At 41.8% G+C, this 18,901-nt stretch overlaps 1 protein-coding gene across 2 annotated transcripts in view; it reads right to left on the reverse strand.

Annotated features, from left to right (window-relative positions):
- Positions 1-893: 893 nt before the first annotated feature.
- EGF (epidermal growth factor) overlaps positions 894-18,901 on the reverse strand; it is a 42,770-nt gene continuing 24,762 nt past the window's right edge. Inside the window, exons 13-22 of one of the 2 annotated variants that reach the window (XM_081876711.1) lie at positions 16,843-17,066; positions 13,977-14,144; positions 12,657-12,815; positions 12,130-12,246; positions 11,547-11,672; positions 9,991-10,132; positions 7,717-7,881; positions 5,518-5,623; positions 3,941-4,040; positions 894-2,705 (exon numbers count right to left, since the gene is read on the reverse strand). In XM_081876711.1, coding sequence (XP_081732837.1) covers positions 2,701-2,705; positions 3,941-4,040; positions 5,518-5,623; positions 7,717-7,881; positions 9,991-10,132; positions 11,547-11,672; positions 12,130-12,246; positions 12,657-12,815; positions 13,977-14,144; positions 16,843-17,066 — 1,312 coding nt within the window. In that variant the 3' untranslated portion in view covers positions 894-2,700. Of the gene's footprint in view, positions 2,706-3,940; positions 4,041-5,517; positions 5,627-7,716; positions 7,882-9,990; positions 10,133-11,546; positions 11,673-12,129; positions 12,247-12,656; positions 12,816-13,976; positions 14,145-16,842; positions 17,067-18,901 lie in introns of both variants that reach the window. The other variant, XM_081876710.1, reaches the window with a different exon arrangement.

An 18,901-nucleotide genomic window follows, 5' to 3' on the forward strand; every position in this document is an offset into this window, starting at 1 on the left:
CTTCCAATGGATCACCACAACCTTTTCTGTTCTGTCTGTTGGAAAGCTACTGCACTGCTATACCTGTTATTGGAAATCTTTCATTAAAAGCAACTGTTTAAAGAGGTTATCCAAACCCAGGGCCTTTCTTTTAGTGAAGTGGGTGGTGTGTAATAATACAGCTACAAAGCCAAAGTGTGGCACAACATCTTGGGTGGTGGTGTGAGGAGATAAATGCCCCATTCTCAAGGTCACTAGAACAGTTCTTTAACTGGTAGGTTTCAAGTGGATACTTCAGCATTGTTTACTTGGAACGGTATTTCAAGATATAGATGGGTGTGACACACAGAGAGAGAAAGATGAAAAATGATGCATTTATATAATCAGTCAATCAATCAGTCACCTGATAGCAGAGGAATGATGTTGGGCAAGTGGGCACAGCTGGCGGGAAATGGCCATATGGGGCAAATTAGGGCCCCTACCAGGCTTTAAGGGATGTGGGTGGTGCAGGGATGCGGGTCGCGCTGTGGGTTAAACCACAGAGCCTAGGACTTGCCGATCAAAAGGTTGGCGGTTCGAATCCCCACAACGGGGTGAGCTCCTGTTGCTCAGTCCCTGCTCCTGCCAACCTAGCAGTTTGAAAGCACATCAAAGTGCAAGTAGATAAATAGGTACCACTCCAGCAGGAAGGTAAGCAGCATTTCCGTGCGCTGCTCTGGTTCGCCAGAAGTGGCTTAGTCATGCTGGCCACATGACCCGTAAGCTGTAGCCGGCTCCCTCTGCCAATAAAGCGAGATGAGCACCGCAACCCCAGAGTCGGTCACAACTGGACCTAATGGTCAGGGGTCCCTTTACCTTTACCTTACCAGGCTTTAGATTTCCAATGGCTGTTTCAGAACAACTAAGCTTGGGAATCGATTCATCAACAGTTCCATTTATTTCAACAACATTTAAAGCAGATAAGTTGTACAAACATTTTAGCATATATATGAGTGCTTTCAGCTATTGAACTGTGACATTTAAAATCCACAGTAGTAAAGTATCTTTATCAATACGAACCAAAAGATCACAAAAATAGTGAGCAAGCTTTTGAGTTGGGTAGCATTACCTAGTGGCTGGCGTTTGGAAGAGGGGTAAATTACACCAGCATAATCTGCCCTAGGCACAAATTATGCTGGTTTCCTATAGCTTGGATTGCTCTGTAAGTCTCACTGACTTCAAAAGCATATACTCCCAGGTAAGTGAGAATAGGTAAGTGAGAATAGGATTGCAGCCCAACTTTCCTAAATCTCTTAGTTTTAATTATGTCCTGAACTATAATCTGGAAATATATGTATGTAAATCATAAATATAAATCCTCTCCATTTTTATGCAATCTGTTTTGTAGATTTCACAGAGGCAATAGTAGCTCTACTCAAAATCAATTCCAAGATTGATTTTGCTCCAGTTTTAGAATAACCTTTTGTTGAAGGCACTGGAGCAGCCTTTTGCCATTCAACAGATCCCTATGGCCCCTTCTCTCTCTGCAGTGTGCATGATATATAGAACCAGAATTCCCAGTGTTGGCCTCAGAAAAGTGGTTCAAGCAGTTTCTGGAAGATAAATGGTTCCTTCCATTTCAGCCTGAATGTGCTTGATGAGTACAAGGTAGGGAGATGCCAGCCCTTCGCCTCCTAATCAATGCCATGTGATCGGCTATGTATAGGGTTGATAAATGATAGTCGGGACAAGTACAAAAAGCTTTTCTAATATCTTCAGCTCAAAAACTCATATTCATTTCAATAAGGCAGAGATGAAGAACCTGCAACCCAGCCCTAATACTTCATCCAGGATTGTTGATTTGGAGTTGGGGCATGTAATATGTGAATCTCCCATCTTCAAATGCAACCTTCCAACCTCTTTGGAAATCCTTCCAAAGTTGCATTATTTTCCTTTCCAGAAAACTATTTTCCCCTGCATTAAAAATGCTGGCCAACTTCATATATAGAAAAGTACTTTTGGGTACAGGGTTGCGGGGATAATATTGCCACCTTTGTTATACATGCATGCAAATTAATTTTCATAAAATAGTTCTTTTGAAAGATCACACATTCCAGTTACATAACAAGGCATAGCTGAAAGGTTATTGAATCTGCTTTCATTAACTGGCTGTGTGAGTAGGGATGGGGAAGAAAAGGAATCCACATTTAAAGGTGAACCCACCTAATTCACACTTTCTGAAAGAATACAGGAACTGATACACAGCCAGCCTTCAAAAGTCACATTTCTGAGAATTTTCTGATGTAGTTCTCCAGCCAAGTGGTGCCTACAGAAATGTATACATGACTGGGGCAAAGTGTGCCTAGAAATGTATATATTAGCAAATATAATGCACAAAGATGTCATATTAGCAGTAATTTGAAAAAAGGGATATATTAGTCAAAACTGCATACAAAGATGTGGGTAGTAGAAGAAATTAATACAAAAATACTGATGACAACTTTTTTCTTTTCTTTTTGCAAACTGATGTGGAGAACCAAACTGGGAAACTTGACAGATTCGCCCATCCTTATGTATGAGGATGTGGAGAGAGGATCACTTTTGGCTGGCATTCCACTGAAGAAGCTGACAGTCATTTTCTGATTTACAAGGCAAAGGTTTTCAGGTAGCTGGAGACTGATTCTAAGAGAAGCCTGATCTGTTGATTCCTTTGCCAACATTGGTAGACCACACTTCCATTGCTCAAGCTGGACAAGAAGAAAAAAGAGAACAGTTATTCTTGGTGTAAAAAGCTTCAGGAAAAGGCTAGTGTGCTCATATCCTGCTTATGGGCTTCCCATAGACACCCGATTGGCCACTGTGGGTGACAGAATAGAGGACTAGATGGACCTTCAGTCTGATCCAGTTTTTCTTATATATCCAACAAGTGTGCAAATGGCTCCAGAAATATACAGGAATGGCAGTTCTGAGAGCTGGTGTGATGCAGTATTGCAGATATTAATATTGTACAACTTGAAACAACTGGATGCATAAAAACTGAATCCTTCTGGAATAAAAATTGTCCAAACCCATAAATATTATTCAAAGCTTTACTAACCAGAACTTTTTCAAAACCATCAATCATGCACCCAGAAAGCCGTATAAAGGATATACATGTTCAAGCATAGGTTCTTTTTCTTAGATTATATAAATAACATAATTAGGATCAGAGCAAAGGTCAAAATTTTGTCTCTCCCATAGCTTGCATTAGTCTGCATCCAGCCTAAGGGTATGCAGCTGCTGGAGAGGCATCTTATCACATCCTTCCCTCTGTGTGCCTGGAAACAAAAAAACCTTTCAAAATGGAGATTTGCAATTGAATACCTTAATCATATGTTTCAAGGTTAAACACTTGCATGACTGCTAGCAGAGAACATCAAATGTTAATTATCAACTCAGCTAGAAGCTCACAGGGCCCTCTTCTAGCTTAGCATACTCCAACGGAATTCTCCAGTGTTAAACCCTTAGCAACACACAGGCATTCTCCATTTCAGTGTGCAATTATACTTAACATGTAAGGGATGGTGCCAGAAGAGTGGGGCTTTGGGTGAGCTGGAGATGATAGGCAAGGGGGTGGGGTGAGGTGTAAAGAGAGGGGGTTGGACAGATGGGTGGAAGGGGAAAGGGATAGGTGGGGTTGGCAACTAGAGTGAGCTGTGGCAGTCAGCCTCAAGTTCTTTGGTTTTTAATGCAGTCACATGGAAAAGTGAAGAACTGAAGATGAGAAATTGAAAGGAGCTGAAATTGACAGATTCAGCCATCCCTACTTTTAAGGCAGCCATTTCTCAGAAGTCACTTCTCATGTAGTTCCAAGTAAGGATTGTGATGGTACTCAAACTACGCAGACAACTGAAGAATCTGACATGAATAGCTTTACTTATCTTTCCTTTTGGTATACTTTTGAGGTAAAGACATTCCCCAAAGATAAAGAAAATCTACTCACAGGGTTCTGAAAGGCAGAAATAATCAAGATCTTTCATATCGCAGTCTGTTCCATCAGTGGGTGTGCCTTCACTGTTGTCATCACATGCAATTACAATGAACTACAAAACAGGCAATGTGTACATGTGAGTTTGTATAGGCACGTAACATTCTTATATGCAAGCTTTATTGAAATGAAGGGGACTCATTCATTTCAATATGGCAGAGATAAGAGCTCTCCAGATGTTGGACTACAATCCCTATCCTCCCTGGCCAAGCTGGCTAGAGATGTTGGAAGTTGGAGTGTGGCAACATATGGACTGCCAGTTATTCAGCCATCTAGCATATGGAGAGTCACAGGTTCTCCATGTTTCCATTTTTATTATTATTATTATTATTATTATTATTATTATTATTATTATTATTATTATTATTATTTCATGGACTTACTTTAGGGCACAGCCACAAAAAACTTAAATATGAATACTCTTCTGCTTATATATATATCTTATACATTTTACTGTATACCTGAAGATCTTCCTACTGACCCAATGATGAGGCTAGACTAACAGAATTTGGATCCTACCAACTGCTGCTAATAATTTCACTATCAAGTACTGTAAAGCAATGCAGCAGAGAGAAAATCAACAGTGAAAAATACATCACAGCAGATTAAGTTAGATTTGATTTTATTGACTCAGTCCACTGTTTAGATGTTTAATTAACCCTCATACTCAATGGCAATTATATTACTAGCCAAGATTAAGTGCGGCAGGAACCACTGCAAAGGGCAGCCTTATTCAGCGATAACAAACAGCTTGACGTGAACAAGGTAGTTGCAATTCTAATACATCATTCTGGTTCTAGAAGTTCTAGATGAGATGACAAATTAGGTTTTTCGCCTATTGCCTCAAATAACGCAGGTCGTAAAATAAAACCTTTGGTGCAAAATGCAGCATTAAGGCACCTTTATTCTGTCAGGGTGGTATAAAACTGGCCTCCATGTAAAAGTTAACAAGGAACATGAGGTGATCTCATCAGCTCATTTATCATTCTCTTTGTTTCACTCCTCAGCTGCCAAAATAAATTCAAAGCTGCTTCGGATGCAAAGGCATTTCATCCCTTCCAAACCAAACATCCCTAAGTAGCACGCAGGATCCGTGAGCTGCAATTTGGTACCAACTTGAGCATGCTTCGGACTCCTGGACTTGGGTGGCGAGCAAGCATGCCTAACTGGTTTCAGGATTGCAGGCTCGGTCTCTAAGAAACGAAACCCGTTTACATCTCTGCTGTGAGAATCAGGCATGTCATCACATCGGTATTCCTTAATTTAGAACACATCCCTTCCAACTGTTGTGTGCCGAGCTAACAATAACACTGTCTCCTGCCTGCAACGCACCCAGGCAGCTGTGAACTTAGAAGGATAACATAACAATGAGGTAAGAGGGACTGGGGTTCATAGCTAAGCACTTGATGACCCCAGCAGTTATTTAATATATTTAAGATGTGAATTATTTGATGGATAATCTCAAGTGGATCCCTAATGCCCTTTGATCCTTTCTCCTTCTCTCACCACTCCACGTGTTAATATAGAATTACCAGCGGCTCGTTGCTGGGGAGCTTCGTGTTCCTGCTGTCAGCACTGCTGCTGCTAGTATCTTGTGTTGATTCTATGTATGGCTCCTTCTTGAAAAGCCTCCTGTGTCTACTGAAAAAGAGAAAGGAGCCAAGGAAATAAAACGCCCTCAGGGGAAAGGGATACTGGCCACACAACACAGCTCAAACACTCCATTTGTTTTGGCAGCTGAGCTTCGTTTCATCACTACCAGGAACCAACGTAGTCTAGCATTGCTCTTCAGCTGATGAGTCGGCACTCAATACTGCAGGGGTAGCCAATGGGATGGCCCTCCAGATGTTGGCGGACTACAACTCCCATAGCCCCAGTTCAGAGATGATGGGAGCTGTAGCGCAGCGGCATCTGTAGGGCACCACAAGCTGGGACACAATTCAACCTACAGTTAGATGCAAAAGTGGTTGCTCTCTGCAGTAGTCGTCCCGCTGCCAGAAGCCTGCCACTAATTTTCTTCCACCTTCAAATGCCATACCCTTCCATATGAATCTCTGGGGAATGGTGTCCATATCCCCAAATGCTGGCCGAATTGTGGGATATAAAATTTGGGAGGCTGGACTCTTGAATTCAGCACACTTTCCCCCATAAAGAACCACCTGAGTGTAGCACCATTTAGCTAGCTATGGATTACACTGACACAGAGGCTCATCCTTCCAAAGCCTACTGAGTTAATTTTTTGAATGTGCATCCTTGAACAGCACCATGACCACACAAGATGGAGCTTTAGCAGGCTTAGTATAAACCATTTTTTTTTTTAGAAATACATTTTTTTTAGAAGAAGAAAACAAGCTAGGGCACCCCAATGAGGACTGAACATGCTCACTGCCCACAGAATGCTGGCTAATTATTTTTGGGGAACCTGGAAGCAGGAGTATCCTTAAAGATGGCATGTCTGAACAAGAGTATTCCACATGGCAACCTTTGGTTGCAGTACCCTCCTGTAAATGTTCTGAATAGGTAAATACAGGGAAGTTGACGGGGAGTGTGTGTGTATGTTTGTAGGTCTTGGTCTTTAAAAAGTCTTATCCCAGCAGCTCATTTTTTATTCCTGCAAGCCTCACATTAAGGGGCAAGATGAGTTTATGTTTTATGGATGAAGGGAAGGACTTTTACTGACCTGCTCATGGAACTTAATCGATAGGTCTTAAAATACAGCAGAGTATGAGCAAAAATGAAATAGCAATCCCAATCCAAATATTGGTTTCTGGACTCCAGTTAAAGGGGGATTTAGATCAGTGGTTTCATTTTGATCTAGTTAGGCTACTAATAGCTGTAGTACAAACCCAGCCGAGCATGTAATTGAAAACTTGCTTTCAAGATAAACAGTTATATTGATCAAAACCATTTGGTAAAGGAGGAAAGTAAATCAGGGCAAAACAATGACTTTTTATTTTTGTTTCTAAGTGAGAACAGGTTGCAGAAGGAGCAAGAAGAAATAAGAGTGCATCAATCAAGGCACCCAAATTTATATATACTGTATATATATATATTCTCAACAATATTTCCAGTGTTGTTAAAATGACATTTTTAGTGCTAGTTCACCAACAAATTTAGGAGCCTCAGTGTCATGTAATGATTCCAAGTATATCACTCAGGTTGTTGGGAAGTGGTGAAAGCAAAACAATCAGTGATCAGTTTTTGCTACAGAACTCTAAAACCAGGCCACAGAATCTATGAGGCACGAAAGCAGCACTATGTATGAAAGCAACACATACGTAGTCTAAAATATTGCATGTACTTTGCATTAGAATAATGCACTGGGTGACTCAGGGCCACTCTGAACTGATGCATTTTTGTGGGTGTATGTCATTGAGGCAATAATAGTGCATTAGTGGTGGACTTTTAATGGACCCTCCAGACAGCATTCCACATTATTAGTTGTGCTGTGATACTTCACCAGCCTTATTGCATTATTGCAGCCTATTGCTCACTTAATAGTGGTATCCCTGCCTTGAGGTGTTATTGGTCTACAACTCCCATCATCCTGGGCCTCAGGCTATGCTAGATGGAGCTGTTGGAAGTGGCCACAAACAAATCAGAACCAATGCTTGGTAAAGACTGGATATAACCTAACTTCTGTGTAAGCTTTGTGCAAGCAAATCAGGGTGAATGCTCAATAAAGAGGTTGTCTGGAGGGGCACTGTGGCAGGCTTTGAGGATAGTTTTACCTGTAGCAGTAGACAGCGACAACTCCAAGGAGGAGGGCCAGGAGCAACATGGCCAAGCAAGCTGCAGTGACCATGTTCTGGTTGTTTCTTTGCATCACTTGCTGCTGCTCCCACCACTCCAAGTCACTGAACTGGCAGCGCTCTCCCAGGTAGCCTTTTGGACAGCTGTCAAACGAGGAGACACAGCAGCCAATAAAGGAGAATACTACAAAGATCACCATCATGGTTTAATTCCACCAAATTCAGCCATTTCAGAAACCTTGGATTAGGGTAATCTAAAGCAGTCAAAATCAATGTTGGCTTTGCTAATGGACCCAGGAGGGTGTTGACTGCAACCAGTTGAGCACTTTTAAAATGAAGTTTTCTTGAAACCACCAGTAAAGGAAATTAAAATGAGCTATTTCCTGCTGAGCAAAGACACCGTCTGGAGCCAGTTTTACTCCAAACTATACTGTGCAGAGAAGCCCAACAGAAACCATGAACAAATCATAAACACTAAGGGTGTTTGCAGATGGATGCTGATTGTGGAAAGGCGCTCCTCATGCTTACACATTTTTTGCCACAGCAGAATTGGCATTAAAATTAGGGCTGTGCACAGACACACGCCCCTTCCACCCTGTGGCCCCTGGATTGGACCAAGCCTGCCCCCCACCCTGGGCCAACCTTGGGACCACCTTGGGGATGAGGCTGCTTGGGGATGAGGCTGCTTATTTAGAGTTTTTCAAACACTACTTAAACATACAATGAGGAGAACAGAAAGAGTATTCACTGCATCTCTTCCCTGCTGAAGGCTGCTGCTTGCTCACAATTGCCTTCCTTGCAGCAGAAGTGGTTTTAGGGTAAGGGTAAAGGGGGACGCGGGTGGTGCTGTGGGTAAAACCTCAGCGCCTAGGGCTTGCCGATCGCATGGTCGGCGGTTCGAATCCCCGCGGCAGGGTGAGCTCCCGTCTTTCGGTCCCAGCTCTTGCCCTCCCTGTAGCAGTTGCCAATGATCCATCTGCAATATCTGAACTACCCATTTGTAATATTAAACTCCCATCTAAAAGCACCCTCACTTCTGTTGAGCTCTGTAAATTCATCATGCTTTCCATCTAGCGGTACCACCACACACATCTGAAGGATTAAGTTAGCTTTACAAGATAGTTTATGTCACTAGGCTAGGAACATATATATGCTGATATCTAAACACTGATCATGCCATCTGCTCTGTAAGAATGGCATAACATGAGCCATATTAATAACTTTGTATCTCAAGCATGCTTCCCAAAGTAAGCCAAAAACGATGTAGTTTTGTCTACTTGAAACATATGGCAGAAGAGTGTGTGTGTGTGTGTGTGTACACGCATGTGCACATTTCCTGCTATGTTTTCTGTGGGACCAAGAGTGTGCATGTGTTGGTGAAGAATGGTGAAACACTGCCACCTAGTGTGAATTTATTTTCAAAAAATTGACTAACATATTTATTATAGCAGAATCTTTCCATTTAATCAGATGCATGAAGTGTCATCCTGAGTTGCAAGCATAGGAGCAGGGGTGAATTGTAAACAGGGAGGTCAGAAGGAAAGGAAATTCAGAAATTACTGGAAGTGAATTAAGTTCTTAACCGTTGTTGGTGATATCACACATCTTGACATTGTTAAGATGATTAACTTGGAGGGGGTTCTCATGGAGAATGTACATATAATCATTTCATGAAGAGGGAATTGTGTGTCTCTCTTGGTCAATATCTCTGCTGAATTCTGTACATGAAAAAAGAATGAAAAACAGACCTCCCTTCTTCCTGCTGCTTGGCTGATCACAATTTCCTCTTCACAGAAGAATTATGTGCTTATTCTCCATGCGGTTTGGTGAATGTGCCCAATGGCTGATTGTTATGAGCTCAAATTATGGTCCCCTATGCCTCTGCTAAACACTAGTATATTATTAACATGTTCAGCAACACTGTTTAACCTAGATGTTATTCCACTGAGCCCCAACCAAAATATTATATGTCATGGACAAAGAATTCCCACTGCAACAAGTAGAAAACCCACAGCAGGGCCGGCCCTGCCATTAGGCAGAGTGAGAGGCCTCAGGTAGCCAATTTGGGATGTCATGAAAGGGCAGCAAATTGTTAGTTATTTAATGTGTTATTATGGTTGTATTTTTACTGCCATGGAGAAAGAGAGGTGCTTGTGGGATTTTCAGAGTAACTCAACTGGCCTATGATACTTGCAGGGTGGGGGCAACAAAATGTCTTGGGCTGCCCTTGCAGCACTAGAGTTCTCCACTTACTTGCATGCAAAAGCTTGGAGATCAAAAAAATAAACACAAACTCCCTCATGGAGACAGTAAGATGGAGGGCAGCCAGCAGAACTTTCTTGCTCAGATACGGTGGACTCATCACATGTTGCAGTGGTAGGAGACATGGCAGGTTCTGAAACACAGTATTCCACAATTGTTTTTGTTTTGCTTTTTTAAGAAAAAAAGAGAGAACTGGTTTGGACAAGCTGGTGATTTACACTATAATGCAGGGCAGTTGCGATGTCATGGAAGAGAAGTTCTAAGGACCAGTAAATAGACCTAGAGAGCTTTCAAGATAAAAGAAAGATAGAAATGTGAGAAATAAAAACATTTTTTTCATTATCTCATACTACTATATGCAAAATGGATTCTTGAATTGTTTTAATTGTTTATTTTAATTACGGTATATTTCAAAGTCTTCTAAGATGACAATGTGATATATTGTGGTGTAGCTTGTCATTTCTTCTGTGAGTAGTCACGCAGAAAGGCAGCACACATGCTACAAATGAAATGAGAACAAAATACTGAGAAACTGGGAGAATAAAAGCGGTATACAGCATAGTGATAGAATAATGTCAGACCTAGTTGTGGGGATCAGTGAGTCTGGCCTTAATTGTGAACATGGATTTAAATGTATTCAGACTGTAAATGTCAGCACTCTGAATCTCATGACTATTAAACCAACATAAAATTATTTGCTGAGTATTATGACTGACTCAATACTTTGCTTTCGTTTATATGCATGTTAATGATTTCTAATAAATCTCTGTTGAGTCATTCCCCACCCCCATCCCCCTTCCATTAGATCTGCCTAACAAAGGGAGAAGAAAACATCCAGTTGACAAGGTGGCAACTGAAGGCTTTGCATATAGATGAAGTGTTGAGGCTGCACATCATGAAGAACAGGAAGTGCTCAAAAGGAGAGCATCATCGGAGATCAGAAGTTTAGCTTTGGCACAGAAGGCCCTAAAGGCTAGTTTATATAGGAATTACAAACACACTGATGCATTTTTAAATTTATTTTTTACATCATAATATTTGGATGTGTGTTGCAAGGAAAATCTATCTTCTAATTAGTGGGGGAGGCCTAACACACAAACTTAAAGGTTGAAAATCAAGGCTTGTGGCAGAGCTGCCTGGTGGTACAGGCTAGAGCAGGGGTTGTCAGCCTGGTCCCTACCACCCACTAGTAGGTGATTCAGGTTTCTAGGTGGGCGGTAGAGGGTTCTACAGCACAAGCTGAATCCTCCTTCCATCAAGCACTGGTGGGCAGTAAGGAAATTTTACCATCAAGAAAGATGCATTAGTGGGCGATAGGTATAAAAAGGTTGACTATCCCTGACTAGACTGTACCACAAAAGGGGAATACTTAGAATGCAAAATCAACAGGTAAAGTTGCATCACTACAACCCTAAGAAAAATAGCTCATGTTCAATTTGGGCTGTCATTCAGAAGCCTGCCACAAAAATCCCTTTGCAGAATATCAGCAAATCATCCCAAGTTCAAGATTTTAGAGGACAAGCAGGAACAGCCTCCCATCCACTCACCAGAGCAGCGAAGCTGGTCTCCCGTATATCCCACAAGGCACTCACAAAAGTAGCTGCCTTCGGTATTGATACATGTTGACAAGCTCTGATCGCATGTGTCCATGTCGAAAGCACACTCATCAACATCTACAACAGAAACAAGGTTAAAAGCTGCGAGAAGGAATGGAAAGGGTTTTTGGTGTTTTTTGGGGGTTTTGGTAAGAACTAGATTGAAAACAGGGTTGACTGCATTAAAAAATGTAACTGTTTTTAAGTCTAGATCAAGCTTTCTCAACCTTGGGTCCCCATTCGTTTTTGGACTATGACTCTCATGATCCCTGACAACTGATATTTGTTTTATTGTATATTGTGGGTCGCACCCAACTAAGTCATACTCAGCATGGACCCATTGAAATCAATGGACTTGACTACCCTAAGCCCATTGATTTAAATGGGTCTTCTCTTAGTGGGATACAACTCTATATGTGGGAGGAGGTAAAGATGTACATCTCCTTGGGAGGGCCAAATAGTCCTTAAAACTTGTATACAAATATCCACATGAATAATAAAATAAAATAAAATAAACATGTGACACTAAAATTACCATAGCACAGTTGGCCTTCCATGACGAACCCTGCCTGGCATTGACAAGTAGTGCCATCTTCATTCAAAATGCACTGGGCGTTGATATCACATCCCAACCATATGCAATTGTCCTGGTCTGTGGCACAAAACAAAGCATGCTCATTCTCATTGTTCATAGTACATGTGCTCAGAATAGGTCATTACTCAGGACAAATTAATTAGAGCCAACCTTTCAATACACTTCTCACTGAAGAAATTTGCAAAAAGTTCACCCCCCTAAAATGATATGCCCTACTAGAACATTCTCCACCACTGAACCTGGATTTCCTCCCTTTTCCTGCTGTGCAGAAACATGTCCTCAAATATTCTTGCAATGAATTACTTTTGTGTTTGATAGCAGCACCCATGCCCTGGGACCCCTGGCCTGTTAATATCAATAGTTGTTGGTAAGCCTATTCAGGGCATATCTGTCTGAAACCAAATTGCCCAACGCTGGATGATTCAACCACTTCCTGGAGTTATGAAATAGGGAATTGCAATCTTTACTAGACACCACGATTTCAGCAGTCAGCATCGGTTTCATCTGTTGTGCATCTCCACTGCTATCTCCATATGAACTGTGACTCAGAGGATGCTGGTGGGGTGTTTTCAGGGCTAATAATGTCTTGTTAGTCAGCACTCCTGCCTTGGATGTGACTCTGCAACCTGAAATAATAACAATAAGACTCAAAGCATTTTGAAGTTTAGGTCTAGGGTGGCATCCAACTGGGTCTCGTGCACTCAGAAGAGCTTTTGATCCAGCACATGCCTCCACCAGTAACTTCCAAATGAGAATATGGCAATGCACTCTACATGGCGCTGCCCTTGAAGATGACTCATTGATTTCTGCTGGTCCAAAATGCGGCAGTCAGATTACTGTCAAGGTTGCGACATAACCCCGGTTCTAAAACAGCTGCATGGACTTCTAGTTTGTTTCCAGACCTAGTTGAATGTGCTCACATTAGTGTTTAAAGTCCTAAATGACCAAAGTCCCAAATATCTGAAGGGCTGCCTCTTTCCCTATAGCCTTTCTCAGGTGTTAAGATCAGCAGAGAGGGCCCTTTGGGTAGTTCCACCTCCCTCAGAAGTTTGGGAGGGTGACCCAGGAGAGGGCATTCTCTGTGGTAGCCCCTAAATTGCTCTTGACACCAGAGATTTGTGTTTTCAGGACCTACCCTAATCCTGTGATAGTACTGTTTTTAATTCTTCAACTTTAAATTGTTATAACCTCCCCTAGAACTTCCTGTTGAAGGGTGGGTAAATTGGTTGATGGTGATGGTGATGATGCTTATAGAAGAGTAGATGAGAAAAGGCAGTTTTTGCTGATTCATTCTTTCCCCATTCCCTACATTCTCCTCCTCCATATTTTGCAGGGGGAAGGGGCCATCTTCAAAAGCCCTTTCATGCATACCAAGTCAATGCATTGGATTTCTTGCATAGCTGACTGGTGATTAGCAAATATCACAGTCGTATATGCAGCTTTCCAATTTATAAAAGAAAGCAAATGCAGCTTGTTTCTGGGACCAAACAGATTAGTAATAGCTGCAGGGATCTGCATGTTGTGAAGTAACACATATTTATTTCACACGGGATTCCTGTGATACTCTCAGAATAATAGCAACAACATTGAACTGATAAGATACTTCACACATGGGTTGTTGGTCTCTAGCTCATTTGCCACCAGGGGTTCATTTCTTTCTTCGCTATCTACAGCATTCGCCAAATAATACCTAGCCCATCACTCTGCTCCTCATTCAGTCAACCTACCTAATAGGCCCTGTTAGCTGGAGCGAATAGGAAAACAGCTGCCTAACCCTTGAAATATACCTGGTTTTGCTAAGGGGTGAATGACGATCAATGACGTGGGTCTCAACATGCTCCCTCCAAGTCGGACTCTATTTAGGCCAGTCTTCTTGTCCATTCTCAGCAATGAAGGCCTTGCCCAGTCAGAGATCCAAATGTGACCCTCAAACACTGTTATGTCAAATGGATGGCCTAAAAAAATAGATATGTATGCTCTTTATAATCTCATTGCACCAACATACTGAAGAAAACATCAATGAATATACACACGAGCATCTATTCCTCACATTATATATACAGTACTTAAGTATATATATATTGTATATAGATCAAAGGCTGTCATAGATAGGACAAAACCCACAGGTCACCCAGTTCAACCTCTTTTCCTGAGGAAGCACAACCTTTTGAGACCACTGAGTGTGTTTGGAATTTTGAGAACGTGCTCTGGATGCCAATCACAAAATGGCAGACATGGGGTGGGGGGGCTTGTAAAAAAAATGGCTCTGCCATGGGAGGGCATGGCATGACACATTGCCAAGCCCTGATCCACCACCAAGAATTTATTCAGTGCTTAAAAGTCTCCAAGGAAGGAGATGTCACAAACATGCTGACAGCTTGTTCCATTGTTCAAAGTAACTTTCCTGGAGTTCAAAACTGCTGCTTGTTGCATTATGCACAGCGGATAGGAGGTCAGCTGCTCTTTCTTCTCTGTGGCATTTTTTAGACTGCTGTTACCTTGCTTTTGCATTTCTGCTCTGTGGCATACCATGGTTGAGATGGCCAAAGTTAATTGCAGTAGCAGCTAGAGGTAAACTGGACAGAGAACTGAGCTTTTGGTAGTGGATAGGGCGAATGATTTTGTATCCCTTTTCCAGCCCTCTATATCAATCATATTGTTTGAGTTTCACCATAGACTTATTCTTTAACTCAGTTGTTGTTGTTTTCATATGACCTAATTCCATGCCAATTTATGAGGGACAAAAGAAAACCATTCCTTGTCCAAATCAGGAGCTATAATTTTATGATATATTTTCAGCCCCTCATAACAAGGGCAGCAAAGCAAGGAATGCAAAGCCATGCTGTTCTTGCAGTTGATGAGTCTCGTTATTCACAGATCACAGCACCAAGAGCAACAGTAGATGGCAGTAGCACTGCAGCAAGAATCCTTGTTCTAATAAATCTGCATATTAATGGTACTGCTGAGCCAAAATGGGGCTGTACATTTTCTCCCCTGAAAGAACATGCCCAGTTTTCCAAGATTTTTCACATCTCTTTCCAAAAGGGTGTAAAACTGCAATGAAGCAGGTGCTAGAGGCAGTGGCGTAGCGTGGGTTGTCAGCACCCGGGGCAAGGCAAGTAATTTGCGCCCCCTAACCTGTGGATTTGCGCCCCCTAACCCGTGGATTTGCGCCCCCTAACCCTAACCCCCAGATGTTGCGCCCGGTGCGGCTGCCCCCCCCTGCACCCCCCACGCTACGCCACTGGCTAGAGGTAGTAAGGAATACACCCCCATTGCCAAGGCAACCACACCAATGCTTAAAATTATAGGAGAGTGTTGGGGGGGGGTTGTAGGTCATCCAGCCCAAGCCCCTGCTCAAAGCAGGAAACCCAGAGCTAAAGCATCTCCAACAGAGGGCTGCTCAGTCACTACCTGAAGCTCTCTAGCAAGGGAGAGCTCACCATCCTTCTAGGAAACGGGTTCCAGTGTCAAGGCATTCCTCCTGATGTTCCACCAATCCCACGCTCCTGTAGCTTCCACCCATTTTAACTAGTCCTGCCCTAGTCTTTGCCCCAATACAGTCACAGATTGTTGACTAGTTGGGCCAAAAGGGGAATGGGGATGTGGCCTGGGCAGATCCAGTTGAGAATATTGGTGACAACCCAAGACCTTTGCAGCATAAACTGAAGCCCAACTCCTTCTTTGCTGCTTTCATTTTTACTTCCTGAAGTACACCAGTTCACCCTGCTGCATGGCATGGCCAAGCTATGTATCACAGATGGCAGATCCACAGATGCAAATCTGAATGTGGATAGTATACATTCGTTACCCACTTTCAGTGGAATGTACGGTACATCTGGATGTGTGTTCCTATGCTTAAGCACATCCACATACTGCCCAATTAGTCATGAGTAACTGACTACCTGCACAGAAATGGAAAGCTGTGCCAGCTCAGAAAGTCTTGTCATACAAACACTGACACAGCATAGCAAGCCAGTGATGCTCAATTCAGCTGACAGAGGAATAGGGACATATTGCCTTATTCCCAACTCAAGTGAGAACAGTGAAACGGTTTTGTTTCCTCAAGAGGCTGGGATAATGCAGTGAGGAAGTTCTTTTCAAGTAGCACTGAAACAAGGAAACAAATCAGGGAAACAATGGCTGTAGGCTGATAAACAAACTGCAAGAAAGAGGTTTCTGTCTGAAATGGCAATGCTTGTAGCAAAAAAGAACAAAATGCCATGAACTTTCAGCAGAGAACTAGTCACTGTATATTTTTAGTTATCTCTTATAGACCTTTCTATTTTAAAAAAGAAAAGCCTGTTCCCCTCTCATATTATTACACATATCTCTTTTCCCTTTGAAAACTGCAGCTTATTTCTATAGCTATCTTTGAATATATGTATGTTTTCACCCACCCCACCCCAGTTTGCTCAAAGCAGTTTACAATATAGACTGATAACTTCAGTAAAAGCATAGAATAAATATGCAGGTTTCCTGAAACTGGGTTAAGAATTTACTCCTTTTCCAACTGGCATCAATCTGTAGAATTCACAAGGCACTGGTTAACTCAAAAGGCGGCCTTTTACTGATATTTCGATATGTGCAGCATACCAATGCACTGAAACTCTTACATCTATGGTCAGAAAACTGTCAATCCCAAAGCCTCACCTACATCATTCTGTGTGAGTATTTGCCGTTCAGAACCATCCAGATTTGAAGTCTCAATAGCAGCCTTTTTGGCATCACACCAGTACAGCTTGTCAGCAAAGTAGTCAATCGTTATTCCACTGGGCCAAAGCAAATCGGAATCTACTATAATGAGACGATCAAAGCCTTGTAAGGAAGACCTTTCAATCCGTGGATTAATCCCTACGTCCGTCCAAAATAGTTGCCTTTATTGAAGAAAAAGAGATTTATTTATTTATTTTAAAAAATTACTTTCACCTTGCAGTAAAGAGAGAGAGAAAATACTTAAAACATTATATACATTACAGGATTTATTGTTGTGGATGATATAAATGTAAGCAATTATACAGGTAGGTTATTATTTAGTATGTTAAATTCTCTCCCTGATCCTTGAGCTGTGACAAGACAAAACAAAAGTCACATGACAACTTCAACAAGCACATTTCAAGCCACAGTGGTCACCAAGAGAATTATTTTTATTTTATTTTATTTTTACAGAATTTATATAATTTGACTGTTTTATTTTTTTGTAAACTGCTTGGAGGCTATATTTGCAAACATTAGCATTGTCAATAAATAACAGGGCTAAAATATGAATTATTTTTTTAAATGAAATAATGATTATAGTCTACAAGCCAAAACCAGAATCATAGAATTGTTGCCTTCTGCATGTCTGGATAGGCTTGATTGAAGAAAAATGTTTTAAGCAGGTCCCAAAAAGAGTACAGTGAAAGTGGCTGCCTGAGACTAGGGAGTTCCAAAGGAGAGGTGCTGCAACACGAAAATATTTATTTCTTACAAGTGTGGAATGAATATTATGTAGCATCTATAACTGTGCCAGTTCCGCAGATCAAAACTGTCAATTATGCTTTTCTCGTGATGAGTTCAGCACATGACAGCTGTGAGGAAAGCCTTTGGGTTTAACTGAGGTAGACAAACCCACTCCCACGTGGTTAATTCAACGTTGCCATGCCACTGCACACCATGGTTTAGCATCTGCTTTGCATGCAGAAGATTCCCTGGTTGAATCCCCAGTATCTCTAGGTAGAACTGGGAATGTTTATGGCCTGGAATCCTGCAAGTCAATGTAAGCAGTGCTGACCCAGATAGACCAACTGGTCTGACTCCTGTGTACACTAACAGTTGACAAGCAATTGCCATAAACCCACAATTATCCCACAAGCTGTGTATGTCAATATGCTTCAGTTTGATGTTGCCTTACTGGAAAAATTGACTCCCTTATCTCCCATGTGAACGTGATTCCCTGTATTAGACCACCACAACCTCAGGTGTCATTCTGGACAGATGCTCTAGGGATAAAAAAAAACCCTTTGAATTATTTTAATGCCTATTTTTATTTCATCCCCCTCTGCAGGGGTGCCAACTTGAATAAAATATTGTGGGGGCCCAGATAAGCCCCGCCCCTCATAATCAATCACATGACGCAGTGCAAAAATGCCATTTGAATGGGAATGCCCATCAACTTTGTTGGCAAAGTTTGTGCTCAGCCCCCTCAAATATTTTATTGTGGGGCTCAAAGCCCCCATTGCCCCTATGCCTCTCTGGGATCAAAACACTCAGACAAGAGCAGATTATAAATACTTAGAAAGAAAGAAATGATCCCTGTTTTGAGTGGCTTAGGTTTGTACACACACTCCATAAAGGCATTCATGCCAAAACATGGATCTAAATAATAGTTTCACATACTTTGTTCAGTGGTGCATTCTGGGCAGGATTTGGGGGCAAAAGTCCAGAACCCCATTCATCAGAATGATCATAATATCAACCCCCCCAGCCCCACCCAACACAGCAGGGCTGGCTAACCACATTTTCTTTAAATAAAGTTATAAACATTCCCATCTAACGAGCCTGTAAGGCTGCAGTCTTAACCACGTCTTCTCAGAAGTAAGTCCCACTGAATTCAACAAGACCTGCTCCTAGATAAATGGGACTAGGATTGCAGTCTAAAGAAGACGATGAAGCCCAAATCTAAAATAATCTAACTGCACTTCTGGCTTTATTCTTTAGTCTATACTCCTCC

The sequence above is a fragment of the Podarcis erhardii genome (assembly GCF_964252035.2).
Source record: "Podarcis erhardii genome assembly, chromosome: 9".
NCBI classification, from domain to species: domain Eukaryota; kingdom Metazoa; phylum Chordata; class Lepidosauria; order Squamata; family Lacertidae; genus Podarcis; species Podarcis erhardii.